Here is a 16,664-nt window from a genome sequence, read left to right as displayed (position 1 = left end):
GCTTTTTCCTTTATGTATTTTCCTACCTAGCCATCACTTGTGTTACATATGATTTGTTTTCTCCAGATGTTCTGTAATATGTAGGTGATAGTGTCAAAATGTAGTGCCTTAGACTAAATACAGTGTTTCAGATATGGTATGAGCACTGTATAGTTCTGTAATAATGCTGTATTCTGTGATTTAGACACTGTTTTTATTAATGCAGCTTCAGTTTCTATGGGCATACCTCAAAGGTAGTGTGGGTTCAGTTCCAGACCACCACAATAAAATGAATATCACAATAAAGTGAGTCACACGAATATTTTGGTTTCCCAGTTCATATAAAAGTTGTGTTTATAGTATAGTCTGTTAAGTGTGCATTAGTATCATGTCTTAAAAAAAAGTAAGGTATATACCTTAATTAAAAACTGCTTTATTGCTAAAAAAAAAAAAGGCTAAACGTCATCTGACAACATGGGTTGCCAGACTTTCAATATGTATCTCTGAAGTGCAGTAAAGCAAAGTGCAATAAAGTGAGGTATGCCTGCATTACATACTTCAGCAACTGTTTCTGTTGACTTACATTTGTTTTGTTTGAGTATGTATTGTTTTGGTTTTTTTTTTTTTTTTGCTTTCTAGGTGATGGGAATTGCAGTGATACTAGAGGCTTAGAAATTGCTATAAAGCAACGTGTTGATGATGCGCTTACTTCCAAACTTCCAATGTTTTACTTGGTCAACAGACCTCATATTAGTTTAGTACCTTCTGCATATCCATTTCAAACAAACTTGGAATATAAATTCCTGAGTCTGAATTGGGCACAAGGGGACATTTCTTTGGAGATTGTGGATGGCCTAAGTGGAAAGATCACGGAAAGGTTAGCATTACTAATTTCTTCAAATATCACATATTACTTAAGTGAAAGAATGTATTTTAGTACAATTTATAAAAACTTTTAACATTTTTGAATACAGTTTTTTGAATTCTGAATAGTGATTAAAATAGTTATTGGGTGTGACAATTGATGCTTTTGAACTGTGGTGTTGGAGAAGACTCTTGAGAGTCCCTTGGACTGCAAGGAGATCCAACCAGTCCATTCTAAAGGAGATCAGCCCTGGGATTTCTTTAGAAGGAATGATGCTAAAGCTGAAACTCCAGTACTTTGGCCACCTCATGCGAAGAGTTGACTCATTGGAAAAGACTCTGATGCTGGGAGGGATTGGGGGCAAGAGGAGAAGGGGATGAGAGAGGATGAGATGGCTAGATGGCATCACTGACTCGATGGACGTGAGTCTCAGTGAACCCCGGGAGTTGGTAATGGACAGGGAGGCCTGGCATACTGCAATTCATGGGGTCTCAAAGAGTCGGACACGACTGAGCAACTGATCTGATCTGATCTGATGTTGCAGCTGCTGCTGCTAAGTCGCTTCAGTCATGTCCGACTCTGTGCGACCCCATAGACGACAGCCCACCAGTCTCCCCCGTCCCTGGGATTCTCCAGGCAAGAACACTGGAGTGGGTTGCCATTTCCTTCTCCAGTGCATGAAAGTGAAAAGTGAAAGTGAAGCCGCTCAGTTGTGTCTGACTCTGTGCGACCCCATGGACTGTAGCCCACCAGGCTCCTCCATCCATGGGATTTTCCATGCAAGAGTACTGGAGTGGAGTGCCATTGCCTTCTCCATGTTGCAGACATTATACTAATTTAAAAACTTTTTTCCTAATAAGACAGGCCTAGAGAGGTTATATAACTTATTGAAGTTACTTAGTAAGTGGTGGAACCAGCATTTGAAGTCAGTTTCCAGAACTTTTATTTCTCTAGTGATCATTATCATTAGAATTATGTAATGTATTTGTTTTAAAAATTTGCTTTTCCCACTGAATCTGAATATCTGAATTTAGGGCTTAGAAATCTGTATTTTTGACAACTTTCCCAAATATTATTTATGTACACTTGAGTGTGAGAACTATTGTACAGTCCTACACTGATTTCTTGGAAAAACCCTGTTAATTCTTGGTTTTTGGTTTTTGTTTTTTCTTTTTACAGATAAAGAGACTGAGATTCAAGCTAGGTTAAATATCTTTCTTAAAATCACCCAACTATTAAGTTAAACAGCTAGGATTCTGATCTGGGTATTTTATTTCTAAAGCCTTTGTTCTTCTCCATAATACATTATGCCTTTTACATATACCTTTGTAATATCCCTAACATTGATTATCAAGTAAAACTAAAATCCTTCTTTTATGTGAACATACATTTATAATGGACTAATGAATAATGTTAAAAGTTTAAGTGCCTAAATTTGCTTTCTTTGTGAGAGATGGATTTAAATTAAGATCCCATACAAATGTTTTTTCAGTCAAGTATGAACTATTGACTATTTTAACTAGTATAAATTATACTGTTTATGCTTTGAATCAGCATAAAGAAGTGTATCTCTGTTAATAACATACAAACAAAGCAGATCTTCTATGAAAGACAGTGAAAACAGTTTACTGAAAACATACTTATAAAACAAAATTGAAATTAATGTAAAATGAGCTTAACTCATTTTTTATAGCCAAATGCTTGCTAGGTGATTGCAAACACAGAGAAAACAGATATGATCTAATTATTCAACCCCAAAGTATTACATAAGGCAAATAATACTTTAGCAATATAATCCACAAGGAAGAACAGTTCTGAGTAATTGTGCAACAAATAACATGACGTGTCAACATTCATAAAGTAGAAATTACAATAAGATGATAAATAGAAATATACTATTAGTTAGTGGAGGCAATAATTCACCTCTTTCAGTTAGTGGTAGATTGAATAAGACAGAATAATAAGAATATATCAGTCTTAATATTATAGATTTGATTATAATTAATCTATTAATCTTTAAAATTCTGCACCATAAAAATATAAAATATACCTGCTTTTCAGGAACCTGCAGAACATTAACAAAAATTGACCATACGTTAGGCCACAAAGAACATCTCAAATTCTGAAAAGTATAAGTGATGTAGACAGTATTCTCTGATTGTGATGCAATAAAAGTGTAAATCACATAAAGTCAGAATACTTAGAAACTCCTTTCATTGGGCAAAAGAAGTTCTCTAACTTTTGACTCAGAGAGGGAATATAAAATGAAACCATAGAATATTTAGAAAACAGGATGTTTAATACATTGCATTTCAGAACTTTAAGTTATATAGCTAAAGCAAAGCTGAATGGAAAAGCCAGTTCTTTGGATGTTTATATCAACCAATAAAATAGAGTGAAAAATTTTATAATACTAGAAATGTAAAATAGAGAACAGATGAAGTTAAAAATGATCATAAAAACTGATTTTGTGGGGGGGGAAAAAGCACTGTCTAATCTCATATAAAATAATGATAAAGGAGTTATCACAGAGAAAATTTAAAGAAATCATAGGAAACTTCACTGATCACCATGCAAATATATTTGAAAATATGGGTGAAATGTATACATTTCAAGGAAAAGTTATTTCTAAAATTGGTACACAAGAGGAGAAAATCTTACATTATTTTCTTGAGAAAGCTACCAAGAAGATGCCCTACCTCTTTTTCAAAGAAAGCAACATTCTAAGGTGGTTTAGAGGAATGTTATAAACCTTTAAATAGCAGAAACTTCCAATGCTATCTGAAAAGATGGAAAAGATTCAAATGCTTTTCTGAGGCATCATTGATCGTGTATGCATGCTCAGTCATATCTGACTCTTTGTGACCCCATGAAATGTAACCCACCAGGCTCCTATCCATAGTGTTTTTCAGGCAAGAATACTGGACTGGGTTGCCATTTCCTTCTCTAGAGGATCTTATTGACCCAGGGATTGAACCCACATCTCCTGCATCTCTTGCATTGTCAGGCAGATTCTTTACTGCTGAGCCATCTGGGAAGCCCTATATCATTGGTGCTTAAGCTTGATGGAAGATTTCACACCCACCCCCAAAAGTTATAGACCAAACTCACTTTTATATCCAAGCAAAATTGCTAAATAAAATATTAGGAAGCAGAACCTTAAAATAATATATTTTATGCAGTACTAAGTGGAAATTTTTCTAGAACTGTGAAGAAAATAACATAATAAAAATACCAAATTAGAAACTCTTATTAATAAATTTGTTATATTAATTGATGTAGGGGAAAACACCATATTTCATCTTTATAAATTCCAAGAAGACATACAGTATAGCTCTACAACTATTCTTGATAAAAGATACCCAATAAGAAAGTAATAGAGATTTTTGTTAAGAATAAAACGTATCTCTTATTTGTCCAAAAGTGTCATCATGATTCATGATGAAATCTCAGAGTCATTTCTACTAGCATCCAAAATAGGACATTATTGTTTACTGTTGTTGTTGTTATTTAAGATGTTGTTTAATGCATTTAACAAAAGAAAGGAGAGACACAAAATATTGGAAAGGAGGAGGTAAAATGACTGTTTCCATATGGTATCATTTTATACCTGAAAAATCCAAGAGAATCATCTGAAAAAACACCGCAAAAAAAGATATCATGGTGGAAAATTAATATATAGAGATTAGTACGTTTTGTTAACAAGAGTGTGTGTTAACTATTGCTGCATATACTATTGTTTTAGAGGCTTAAAACACCAACTACTTTTTACTGCTCCCAAGTCCTTAGGTCAGCTGAGCTGGATTTGGTCAAGCTCTCCCATGTGTGTGGGGTCAGCTGTAGGTCAACTGTAAGGCAGCTTGGCTGATCTTAGAGGGACAGCTGGGCTCTCATCTTCTAGTGGATCAATCTCAGCAGGTTCATATGGTAGAGGAAGGAGTGCCAAGGCATAGAAACACAAACTGCTTGCAGCCCAGGCTTGCAACAGGCACAGAGTATTTTATTGACCAAAACAAGTTACAAGGCTAGTCCAAATTCAAGGGGAGGAAGAATAAGCTGTAGTTGTTGATGGAAGAATCTGAAAAATTACATTGTAAAGAGCATACAAACAAGAATAAAGGATTTTGGCAGTTTTTGCAGTCTATCACAAAAACAACTAATGAGAATATATAATGAAGGGAAAGAGTTACAGAAGCAAGAACGCTATAATATGTGAACCTATTTTTATTAGAAACATAGAAAAATATATATATTTACGTGTGTACACATATGCACGTATATATATATGAAGGGTGATGGAGTACATATATTTTACTTTTTTAGGGAGTCAAATTGTACATTAAAATGTATAATTTCATGAGTTTACATACACACACATATATATATATTTCTGTATGTATATATACACACCTGTGTAACCATTACCCCAGTCAAAATTCAGGATGCTTTCTTCATCTCAAAAAAGATTTCTATTCCCTCATCTAGTCAATCCCTGGTAGAATCACTATCTTAATTTGGATCACTATAGATTAATTTTGCCTCAAACAGTAGAAATGTTCCAAATATCCATATTTTGCTTTAATTCTTAATGTAATACTCTGATAACATACTCTAATTTTATAAAATAAATTAGCTTCAGAAAACAGTTAATACTCAGAATAATTTTATATAGAAAATTTCACTATCTTCTCTGTGCATAATTGAGATAAATATACATTTTGTATTGATTTTAATCCCTGTAAGTGCTAACATAAATCATTAAATAATGATTAGTGATTGTTTCATTCTTTTCTACTTTAGTTCCCCATTTAAAAGTGGTGTGTCAATGGCAAGTCGGCTTTGTAAGGCTGCAATGTTAAGTCGATTTAACCTGCTTGCCAAAGAAGCTAAAAAAGAAGATATACTTGAAGCTAGTACATATCATGCAGCTAAGGTAAGTCTTTAAAAGAATGAAATTGAACATTGAAATAAAAATTTTAAGAAAATAGTACTGTGGTAATTTGATGATGATACATAGCAAAATAATGGTTAAATAATTCTGATATTGCCATGTAGTGGTAAAATTAGATTTTAAATGGATATGTTGGAAATTGGATATGTGAATAAGTTTTACCACTTTTAGTAGCTGCCTCAGTATGGTATGTACTAACCTTGCAATATTGCTAAAAACCTGCTGGTCATACCCAGAAAAACAAAAAGGCAATAAAATCTCTTTTGTGTATGATATTAACTATGTTAACTATAGTATTTCAGTATTCTAAAATAATGCATTACTATATTCATATAAATTACTTTGCTTATCTTCCTAAGTTGTGAAACACCTTTGAGTTTGTGATTTGGGGTTAAGTGATATATAGACCCTTTGATATATTTAAAAATACACTTTTTTAGTATTACAAACATAATGCCTATTTGAGTAGAGAACTTGGAAATCTTTTCTTAAATGCAGATGGGAAATACAGCTTATAATCCTACCTACTATTCCAGTATGATACTCCTAATGTTAAAAGCATGTTATTTCATTTTCTTGTCATGTATTTATATTTTTTGTGTATATGTGCATGTGTGCACTAAGTCACTTCGGTTGTGTCTGACTTTTTGTGACCTCATAGACTATAACCCAACAGGCTCTGCTGTTCATGGGATTTCCCAGGCAAGAATACTGGAGTGGGTTGCCATTTCCTTCTCCAGGCAATCTTCCCAACCCAGGGATTGAAGTCACATCTTCTGCTTGGCAGGCAGATTCTTTACCTCTGAGCCACCTGGGAAGCTATGCTCATACTTGATATGCCTTTTAGTTAACTCTTTTTATTCAGTATACTATGAAATGAGCCATGTCATAATATGAAATATCCATGTTTTCAAGTTATGAAAGACATATTGTTTTTGATAATCTAATTTCCTTTTCAATAACAATATAGTATTGTATAAAAGTCTTAATTTCATCAATATCCTAATGCTCAAACTGTATAATGCTCAAACCTGTAAAGCAATGAATATTAATTGTAGTTAGTTTGTATATACACACATTTTTAAGTATAAAAGCTTACCCTAGACAATTTCTGACTTTGGCTGCATAAAGAGGTTTCAAGTCATCTCTGTAAAAAAAACAGAGATTATCTCTGTGATAAAATTGGACAAATTAGTCAAGATAAAAACCCTTTTCACAACTCTGGAAATTGACTAAAGGCGGAAAACACATTGGAAATTGTATATTCTTGTAAAACTTAGATCTCTGGGAACAAACAGCAGGAATTTGTGAAACCTTTGCCCAAATGTGTTCCTGTTCTCTCTCCTCTCTCTCTGCTAGTTTGAATAGCAAGAACTATAGTTTTATGAGATTGAGAATGCTACCAAAAGTAGTAGATTTTCTGGACTTGATTTTGGGCAAGAGGGTGAGCATTCGTCACTTTTTCAACTAAATGTGCCAAACCTGGTAGGGAGAAAAATGGCAAAAATCAATAACTGATGCAAGGTTGCAGTCCTGGTTGGAGCAAGTGGTATACAAAAGAGTAACTTAACAGGTAGATATTGGAAATGAAAGAGCCATGGAAGAGTTGAAAGAAATTCTCTATATATCCTTGGTTGACCAAGAAATTACACTCAGGTGCAAGTGAGACTAAAGAGAACCCAGAAAAGAGTTAAAAGTGTGAAATAGAACTGCCTGCAACATTAAATACACTGTACCACCCATCCCTCCCCAAATTAACTGATCAGAAGAAGGTAGAAGTCTTATAAGTTTAAGGTGTTGAGTGTAATGCCTGCTGAAATCATTTGCTTATCACTAAGCTTTGCAGTTTATCACAATAGAACTGGACGTGGAACAACAGACTGGTTCCAAATAGGAAAAGGAGTACGTCAAGGCTGTATATTGTCACCGTGTTTATTTAACTTATATGCGTAGTATATCAGGAGAAATGCTGGGCTGGAGGAAGCACAAGCTGGAATCAAGATTGCTGGGAGAAATATCAATAACCTTAGGTATGCAGATGACACCACCCTTATGGCAGAAAGTGAAGAAGAACTAAAGAGCCTCTTGATGAAAGTGAAAGAGGAGAGTGAAAAAGTTGGCTTAAAGCTCATCCTTCAGAAAACTAAGATCATGGCATCTGGTCCCATCACTTCATGGCAAATAGATGGGGAAACAGTGGAAAGAATGTCTGACTTTTTTTTCTGGGCTCCAAATCACTGCAGATGGTGATTGCAGCCATGGAATTAAAAGATGCTTACTCCTTGGAAGAAAAATTATGACCAACCTAGACAGCATATTAAAAAGCAGAGACATTACTTTGCCAACAAAGGTCCATCTAGTCAAGGCTATGGTTTTTCCAGTGGTTATGTATGGATGTGAGAGTTGGATTATAAAGAAAGCTGAGTGCTGAAGAATTGATGCTTTTGAACTGCATTGTTGGAGAAAACTTGAGAGTCCCTTGGACTGCAAGGAGAGCCAACCAGTCCATCCTAAAGGAGATCAGTCCTGGGTGTTCATTGGAAGGACTGATGCTGAAGCTGAAACTCCAGTACTTTGGCCACCTCATGCGAAGAGCTGACTCATTGGAAAAGACCCTGATGCTGGGAAAGATTGAGGGCAGGAGGAGAAGGGGGGACAACAGAGGATGAGATGGTTGGATGGCATCACTGACTCGATGGACATGGGTTTGGGTGCACTCCGGGAGTTGGTGATGGACAGGAAGGCCTGGCATGCTGTGATTCATGGGGTCGCAAAGAGTCAGACACGACTGAGTGACTGAACTGAACTGAAGCTTTGCAGATACATGGTAACTACTAGGAAACCAGGCTAAAACAGAAACTGGAAAGAGACAGTACACACCATAGGTGAAAACAGAGCTTACGATTTCAACATGCAGAAAACCAAAACCTTGTAGAAAAATAGAATCCAGAGTTTCTATATTATCCAAAAGTCTCTTTCACCCCAAAAGTTTGAGATATGTAAAAACAGGAAAGTAAAATAAAATTTATACTTAGGAAGAGTAACATTCAAAAGAAACTGGTTCTGAGAGGATTCCAATTTTGAACACAGCAAAGTCTTCAAAGCAACTGTTATAAATATATTCAAGTTATTAAAGAAAAGTGTAACAATGTTTCAGTAAACAGGTAATCTCAGCAGAGAAATAGAAACTCAAAAAACAGAAAAGGCAAAAGTCAAAAAACTCAAAACTCCTAAAAAAAACCCAGATGAATATTCCAGTACTGAAACAATAAATAACAAGTGAAATGAGTAATTCTCTAGATGGACTCAACAGTACATGTGAGATTGCAGAAAAATATCAATGGGCTTTGAAGATAGATCAAAATAATTTTAAAGGACAGATGAAGCAAATAAAAGAAAATTTTACAGAACTTCAGAGACTTGTGGAACAATATTAAGTCTACCAACTTATGTTTACTAGAAATTCTACAGAAAAAGAGAAAAGGATCGATAAAATATTTGAAAAATTACTGAAAAAAATTCCCATATTTGATGAAAAACATTAGCAGGCCCAAGATGCTCAAAAAAATCCCAAGAAAGAAAAAAAGAAAAAAAAGATTCATATCTACATACATCACAGGCAAGCTGATTAAGATCAAGACAAAGAGAAAATCTTGAGTTTTTGTGTATTACCAGGATTATGTCAGTATCAATCTGAAGTAAACTATGGTAAGAAAAACATATTGTAATTCCTGAAGTAGTCATGAAAACAATAACTTGAAAGCTATTGCTAAAATATCAGCAGAGGAATTAAAATATTGTCCTAAAAAATGCATTTTTAAAAAGACTAGAAGGCAGTAAAGCAGCAAAGAAATAAAAGACCCAGGACTTGGAAAATAAGTAGTGAAATGGCAGACATAAATCCACTTACCAATAATTATTAAAACATTGAATTTGAATATTCTAAAATCTCAAAAATTACAGAATAATCTCAGTTTGTTTCTAAGGCAAACCACTCGATATCACAGTAATCCAAGTCTATGCCCCAACCTCTAATGCCGAAGAAGCTGAATGTTTCTATGAACGCCTACAAGACCTTCTAGAACTAACACCAAGAAAAGGTGTCCTTTTCATCATAGGGGATGAGAATGCAAAAATAGGAACTCAGGAGATACCTGGAGTGACAGACATGTTTGGCCTTGGAGTACAAAATGAAGCAGGGCAAACGCTAACAGAGTTTTGCCAAGAGAACGCACTGGTCATAGAAAACACCCTATTCCAATAACACAAGAGATGACTACACATGTGGTCAATACTGAAATCAGATTGATTATATTCTTTGGAGCCAAAGATGGAGAAGCTCCATACAGTCAGCAAAAACAGGACCTAGAACTGACTGTGGGTCAGATTGTGAGCTCCTTATTGCAAAATTCAGACTCAAATTGAAAAAAGTAGGGAAAACCACTCAGTTATTAGGTATGACCTAAATCAAATACCTTTTGATTATACACCAGGCTTCCCAGGTGGCTCAGAGGTTAAAGCATCTGCCTCCAATGCAGGAGACCCAGGTTCGATCCCTGGGTTGGGAAGATCCCCTGTAGAAGGAAATGGCACCCGACTCCAGTATTCTTGCCTGGAGAATCCCAAGGTCAGAGGAGCCTGGTAGGCAACAGTCCACGGGGTCGCAAAGAGTCAGACATGAGTGAGTGACTTCACTTTCACTTATGATTATACAGTGGAAGTGATGATTAAATCTGATAGAGTGCCTGAAGAACTATGGATGGATGTTTGTAACATCGTACAGGAGGCAGTGACCAAAACCATCCCAAAGGAAAAGAACTGCAAGAAAGCAAAGTTATCTGAGGAGGCTTAACAAACAGCTGAGGAAAGAAGACAAGCGAAAGGCAAGGGAGAAAGGGAATGATATACCCAGCTGAGTGCGGAGTTCCAGAGAATAGCAAGGAGAGATAAGAAAGGCTTCTTCAGTGAACAATGCAAAAAGAAAAAAAATAGAGGAAAACAATAGAATTTGAAAGACTAGAGATCTCTTCAAGAAAATTTTCGAGATACTAAGGGAACATTTCGTACAAGGATGGACACAATAAAGGACAGAAACGGGAAAGACCTAACAGAAGCAGAAGAGATTAAGAAGAGGTGGAAAAAATACACAGAAGAACTGTACGAAAAAGATCTTAATGACCCAGAAAACCATGATAGTGTGGTCACTCTCCGAGGGCCAGACATTCTAGAGTGTGAATTCAGGGGGGGTCTTAGGAAGCATTATGATGAACAAAGCTAGTGGAGGTGATGGAATTCCAGCTGAACTATTTCAATCGTAAAATATGATGATGTTAAAGAAAAAGTAAAAGAATTCCAGAAAAACATCCACTTCTGCGTCATTGATTACATTGATTACACTAAAGCCTTTGACCGTGTGGATCACAATAAACTGTGGAAAATTCTTAAAGAGATGGCAATACCAGACCATCTTACCTGCCTCCTGAGAAACCTGTATGCAGGTCAAGAAACAACAGTTAGAACTGGACATGGAACAATGGGTTGGTTCACAATTGGGAAAGGAGTAGGTCAAGGCTGTGTATTGCCACCCTGCTTATTTAACTGATATGCAGAATACATCATGAGTAGATTGAAAACAGAGGATGAAAAAAAAAAGACATACCATGCAAACAATAGCAATAATTTAGCTGGAGTCAGTATATTAATGTCAAACACACATCAAGATGAGAAATAATACGAGAAACAAAGAGTAACATATTAGTGGTAATACACTACTGTTGTTCCAAATGTTGTTAGTATACAACAGGTAAGTATTGCTATGTGGGTATAACAGTGGAACCTCAAAATGTATAAGCAAAACCTGTAGCATTTAAAGGTTAAATGGACAGTTCTACAGTTATAGTTGGAGGTTTTAATTAATATTCTTGTCTTAGTAATTGATAGTACAACTAGAGAGAAAATCAGTAAGAATATAGAAGGCTTGGAATACTGCAGTCCAACCAAACCAAACACTATTTTCTGCACAACAGCAGAATATACCTTCTTTTCAAATATACATGGAGCATTCTCCACTACAGACCATGTAGGCCGTAAAGCAAGTCCCAATAAGTTCAAAAGTGTTGAAATTATAAAACTTATGCTGTAACTACTGTACAGTTAAATTAGAAATCAAGGATAAAAATTAAAATTTAGAGAATATAAGAAGTGTTTAGAAATACATAGCCTTAAGTGCTTATATTAGGAAGAGAACCATAAAAATCAGTTATTTAAGCTTCCACCTAAAAAAGTTAGAAGAAGAGTGTATTTTTAAAAAAATAAGAGTGCTTGCTTTGGCAGCACATATACTAAAATTGAAACGATACAGAGAAGACTAACAACATACATGGCCCCTGTGCAAGGATGACATGCAAATTCATGAAGTGTAAAGTATTTTAAAAAGAGATGAAATAATATAGGATAGGTTGGAAACTAGGTAAAAACAGAAAAGGAAAACATACAGAAAAATCAGTGAACTCGAAAGTTGGTTCATTGAGAAAATCAGCACAGTTGATAATCCTTTAGACTGCGAAATAAGAGCACAAATGATCAAAATCTTGAAGGAAAGAAGGGTCATCACTGAAGAGCCCAAAGAGCTAAAAAAAAATTATAAGGAAATATTACAAACAACTTTTGTCAACAAATTAAACAAGTTAGATGAAATGAGCACATTCCTAGAAAGACAAATTATAAAACTTAACTAAGAGAACATATAAATTGAACTAATATAAAAATTAAATTATTAATTAAAATTCTTTAAAGAAAAGTGAAAGTGCAGTTATGAATTCACTTGTGGATTTTATCAAATGTAAAAACAAAGATTAACATAAATCATACAAAAAATATTAAAGTAAAGGAGCAGCGAGTGCTTCCCAACTCATTTTATAAGGCAGTATTAAAAACCCTGATACCAGAAGTGGGCAGAAACATCATAAGAAGTGAAAACTATAAATCAGAATCTCTTAGGAACATAAATGTAAAAATTCTTTTTTTTTTTTAATTTTATTTTATTTTTAAACTTTACATAATTGTATTAGTTTTGCCAAATATCAAAATGAATCCGCCACAGGTATACATGTGTTCCCCATCCTGAACCCTCCTCCCTCCTGCCTCCCCATACCATCCCTGTACATGAAAAATAATGAAACATTGCTGAGAGAAACTTGTAAAGACCTAAATAAATGGAGAAATGTACCATTTCATAGATTGGAAAACTCTTTTTAGAATGTCAGTTCTCTCCTAAATAATCTGTTGATTCAAGGCAAGCTCTTATCAAAATCTCAGTAAGCTTTTGTATAGAAATTGACAAGCTGATTATAGAATTTATATATAAACCCAAAGGACATAGAACCAAAACAATTTTTAAAAAGGAAGCAAAATGATAGAGTTACCCTACCTAGTTTCCACAATTTAACATAAAGCCACAGTAATCAAGAAAATGTATTGATTTAGCAATAGACATAAAGATCAATAAACGCAGTAAGAGACCAGAGATAAACCCACACACTTACAATCAATTGATTTTGTGCAAAGGTGTCAAGGGAATTAAGTGGGAGAGAGGACAGTCTTTTCAACAAATGGTAATAGAACGGTTGAGTATTTGAGAACAAATAACCTAGACTTATATCAGTTATACAAAAATCTCAAAATGGATCATAGAACTAAGAGAGCTAAAAACTATACCACTTGCAAAGAAAATGTGGGAAAATATTTTATTTTCTTGGGCTCTAAAATTACTCCAAAATGACTGCAACCATGAACTTAAAAGTCACTTGCTCCATGGAAGGCAAGCTATGACAAACCTAGACAGTGTGTTAAAAAGCAGAGATGTCACTTTGCCAACAGAGGTCCATATAGTCAAAGGTATGGTTTATACATGTATAAACGATATACAAACTACATGTACATGTAGTAGTCATGTACAGCTAGGAGAGTTGGACCATAAAGAAGGGTAGGCATCGAAGAATTAATGCTTTTGAATTGTGGTGCTGGAGAAGACTTTTGAAAGTCCCTTGGAGAGCAAGATCGAAACAGTCAATCCTAAAGGAAATCAACCCTGAATAATCATTAGATGGGCTGATGCTGAAGCTCCAATACTTTGGCTACCTGATGTGAAGAACCAACTCATTGGAAAAGACTGATGCTGGGAAAGATTCACAGCAAAAGGAGAAGGGAGCAGCAGAGGATGAAATGGTTAGATGGCATCACTGACTCAATGGACATAAGTTTGGGCAAACTTCGGAAGGTAGTGAAGGACAGAGGAGCCTGGCGTGCTGCTGTCCATGGGGTCGCAAAGAGTCGGACACAACTTAGCAACTGAACAACAACAACAACAAAATTTGTCTTCCTGCGTTAGGCAAATTTTTTCTTAGATATGGCATCAAACATGTAATCCATAAAAGAAAAAATTGGTGGAGTCCAGAATTTAAAACTTGCATTTCAGAAGTCATCATTAAGAAAATGAAAACGTAAGCCACAGAATGGAAGGAAATACTTAAAATCATAAATTTGACAAAGGTCTTGGATCTAGAATAAAGAACTCTTACAAATCATTAAGTGGACAAACCACTCAACTTTTCCAAGTGGTAAAGAATATATGTGGATGGCTAATGCACATATAAAGGTGTTCATCCTGATTAGTCATTAGAGAAATGCAAAACCAAACCACAGTGAGATACCACTTCACACCTACTAAAATCCAAAAGTCTGGTTGTACTGCATGTTGTTGTGGAGAAACTAGAAACCTCTTTCACTGCTGATGGGAATGTAAAAGGTTTTAAAATACTTTGGAAAACAGTTTGGCAGTTTGTTTTGTATACTTAGCATGTGATCCAGCACTCCCACTGATATTTATAGGAGAAGCAAAAACTTATATCCACCAAAGACTGGTACATAAATGTTTACAGCATCATTATTTATAGTAGCCAAGCCCTGGAAACAACACAGATGTTCATCAGCTGGTGACTGCATAAGCAATGTGATATATCTATTTGATGGAATATCAATCAGCAATAAAGAACAAACTGATACATCAGACAACAGGAATGAATCTGAAAATGGTATGCTAATGTAAAGAAACCTGACGCAGAAGAGTACATGCTGTGTTGATCACTTTCTATGAAATTTCTACGAAAAGCAAAATTCTGGGGACAGAAAGTAGATTCATGATTGCCTGAGACTCGGGCTTAGAAGTACAGATTTACTGTATATGAGCACAGTGGAACTTTTTACATATAATGAAATTATTTTAAAACTGGGCTGTGATGGTTGCACACCTATATCAATTTCATAAAAATACCCACATCAAACTGAACACTTACCAATGGATGAATTTACCATTGGGTGAATTTATGGTATACAAATTTTACCTAAATAAAGCTGGTTTTTCTTTTTTAAAGTTTATCAGTGTGTTTATTTATTTAAAAAGTAAAAGGAAATAAGCCAAAATATTCTAGTTATCTATAGTTTGGGAATTATAAGCGAGTTTTTTTTACTTCTTTGCATATTCTTTTTCAAGTTTTCTGTAATGAGTATCATTACTCTTTTAATTGCAAATATTAAAAAAGAAGGAAAATGATCTCTTAGGAGTGTTGAGAATAATTTTTAGTTTCAGAAACAATACTGAAGGAAATGGAAATTCAGAAAGATTTTTCATAATGTTTATAGTGTTAAACTAAAGAAAGATGATTAAGGCTAATTAATTTCTTTTCATAAGCCAAATTCTGCCTATATTCTGTAATTCACTGTTTTTTCTTTCTGTAGCGTATGTCTGGATCCTATCAAGAAGCTAAAACTTTGTTGAAATCCTACTTACAGCAACATGGCTATGGCTCCTGGATTGTGAAATCTCCCTGTATAGAGCAATTTAGTATGTGAATTAAGCAATCCATTGTCATATTAAAAATCTTTTTTTGTGTGTACTTTGACTACTAAATATTGGTGGTTTTTAGATTTCAAAATCAGTCTTGCTATAGCAGTGTTCAGAGATTGCTAAAACTTCGTAAATATTTATGTCAATTTACGTTGAAACATTTGAACTTTTTTTTTTAGTAATTACCTGCTTCATTATGTAGCTATTTTGTATTTTTTATAGACATTACAAAGCCATTACCATTTTGTAATTTAAAAGAAAATTTCTTTTAATTTTTGTACTTTAAAGTTACTTGTTCAGCAAAGATATTCACTGTGTCCTGGTGTCTCACTCAAAATTTTTTTTAATTAAAAATTGGAATCCAAGAATACAAATAATAATTCTTACTCATTTGTTGATTAAAGCAACAGACACTTGAATGTCTAATATTTGCCAATAATCATAGTAAAAAATAGTAATTAAAACATCATTTCTCATGTCAGAGAAATTTATGAAATCAAATTGAACATAAAAATTCAGAGAAATATTAACCATGTTAGGGAGTACTTTGATAAATTATTCTGATTAGTAAAGGATTATTATAAATGTTTTAAGATTACCTATTTTCAGGTCTTCTGTAAGATCCATTCAAATGTTATTCTTTATAATTTAGATTAGTAAGAATTTCTAATAGGTCAATAAAATATTGTTTAGCTTTATATTTGTATTTGTTTATATAGCTAGATGAAAAGAGAAAGTTTAGTTACTCTTGGTTAGGATATATATCTTTAGTGAAATTGAGTTTGTTCTCTTAAAATCTCTTCCTTAGATTAAATCACAGATGGATTAAACATTGACTCTCAAGACTTTGTTCCTCTTAGCTTGGATCTTTATTAAACTACTAGGTCTCACTGCAACTCTAGCCAAGATGAACTATTATAATTTCTGATAAGATTAATGTAGGGCTTTGTTTTTGTTGTTGTTTT

At 34.3% G+C, this 16,664-nt stretch overlaps 1 protein-coding gene and 1 non-coding gene across 3 annotated transcripts in view; both read left to right on the top strand.

The window, feature by feature from the left end:
• ADAD1 (adenosine deaminase domain containing 1 (testis-specific)) overlaps positions 1-15,704 on the top strand; it is a 44,864-nt gene extending 29,160 nt beyond the window's left edge. For both annotated transcript variants that reach the window (XM_010860279.1, XM_010860278.1), the window contains exons 9-11: positions 619-856; positions 5,645-5,777; positions 15,591-15,704. In XM_010860279.1, the coding sequence (XP_010858581.1) occupies positions 619-856; positions 5,645-5,777; positions 15,591-15,704 (485 nt within the window). The remainder of the gene's footprint in view (positions 1-618; positions 857-5,644; positions 5,778-15,590) is intronic.
• Positions 10,292-10,363, top strand: TRNAW-CCA. Its single transcript has one exon. It is a non-coding gene; the product is annotated as a tRNA-Trp (tRNA).
• Positions 15,705-16,664: the final 960 nt, after the last annotated feature.

Source organism: Bison bison, unplaced genomic scaffold (genome assembly GCF_000754665.1).
Source record: "Bison bison bison isolate TAMUID 2011002044 unplaced genomic scaffold, Bison_UMD1.0 scf7180017864465, whole genome shotgun sequence".
Lineage (NCBI taxonomy): Eukaryota > Metazoa > Chordata > Mammalia > Artiodactyla > Bovidae > Bison > Bison bison.
Note: the sequence above shows the minus strand (reverse complement) of the source record. Positions and strands in the feature narration are given on the sequence as shown.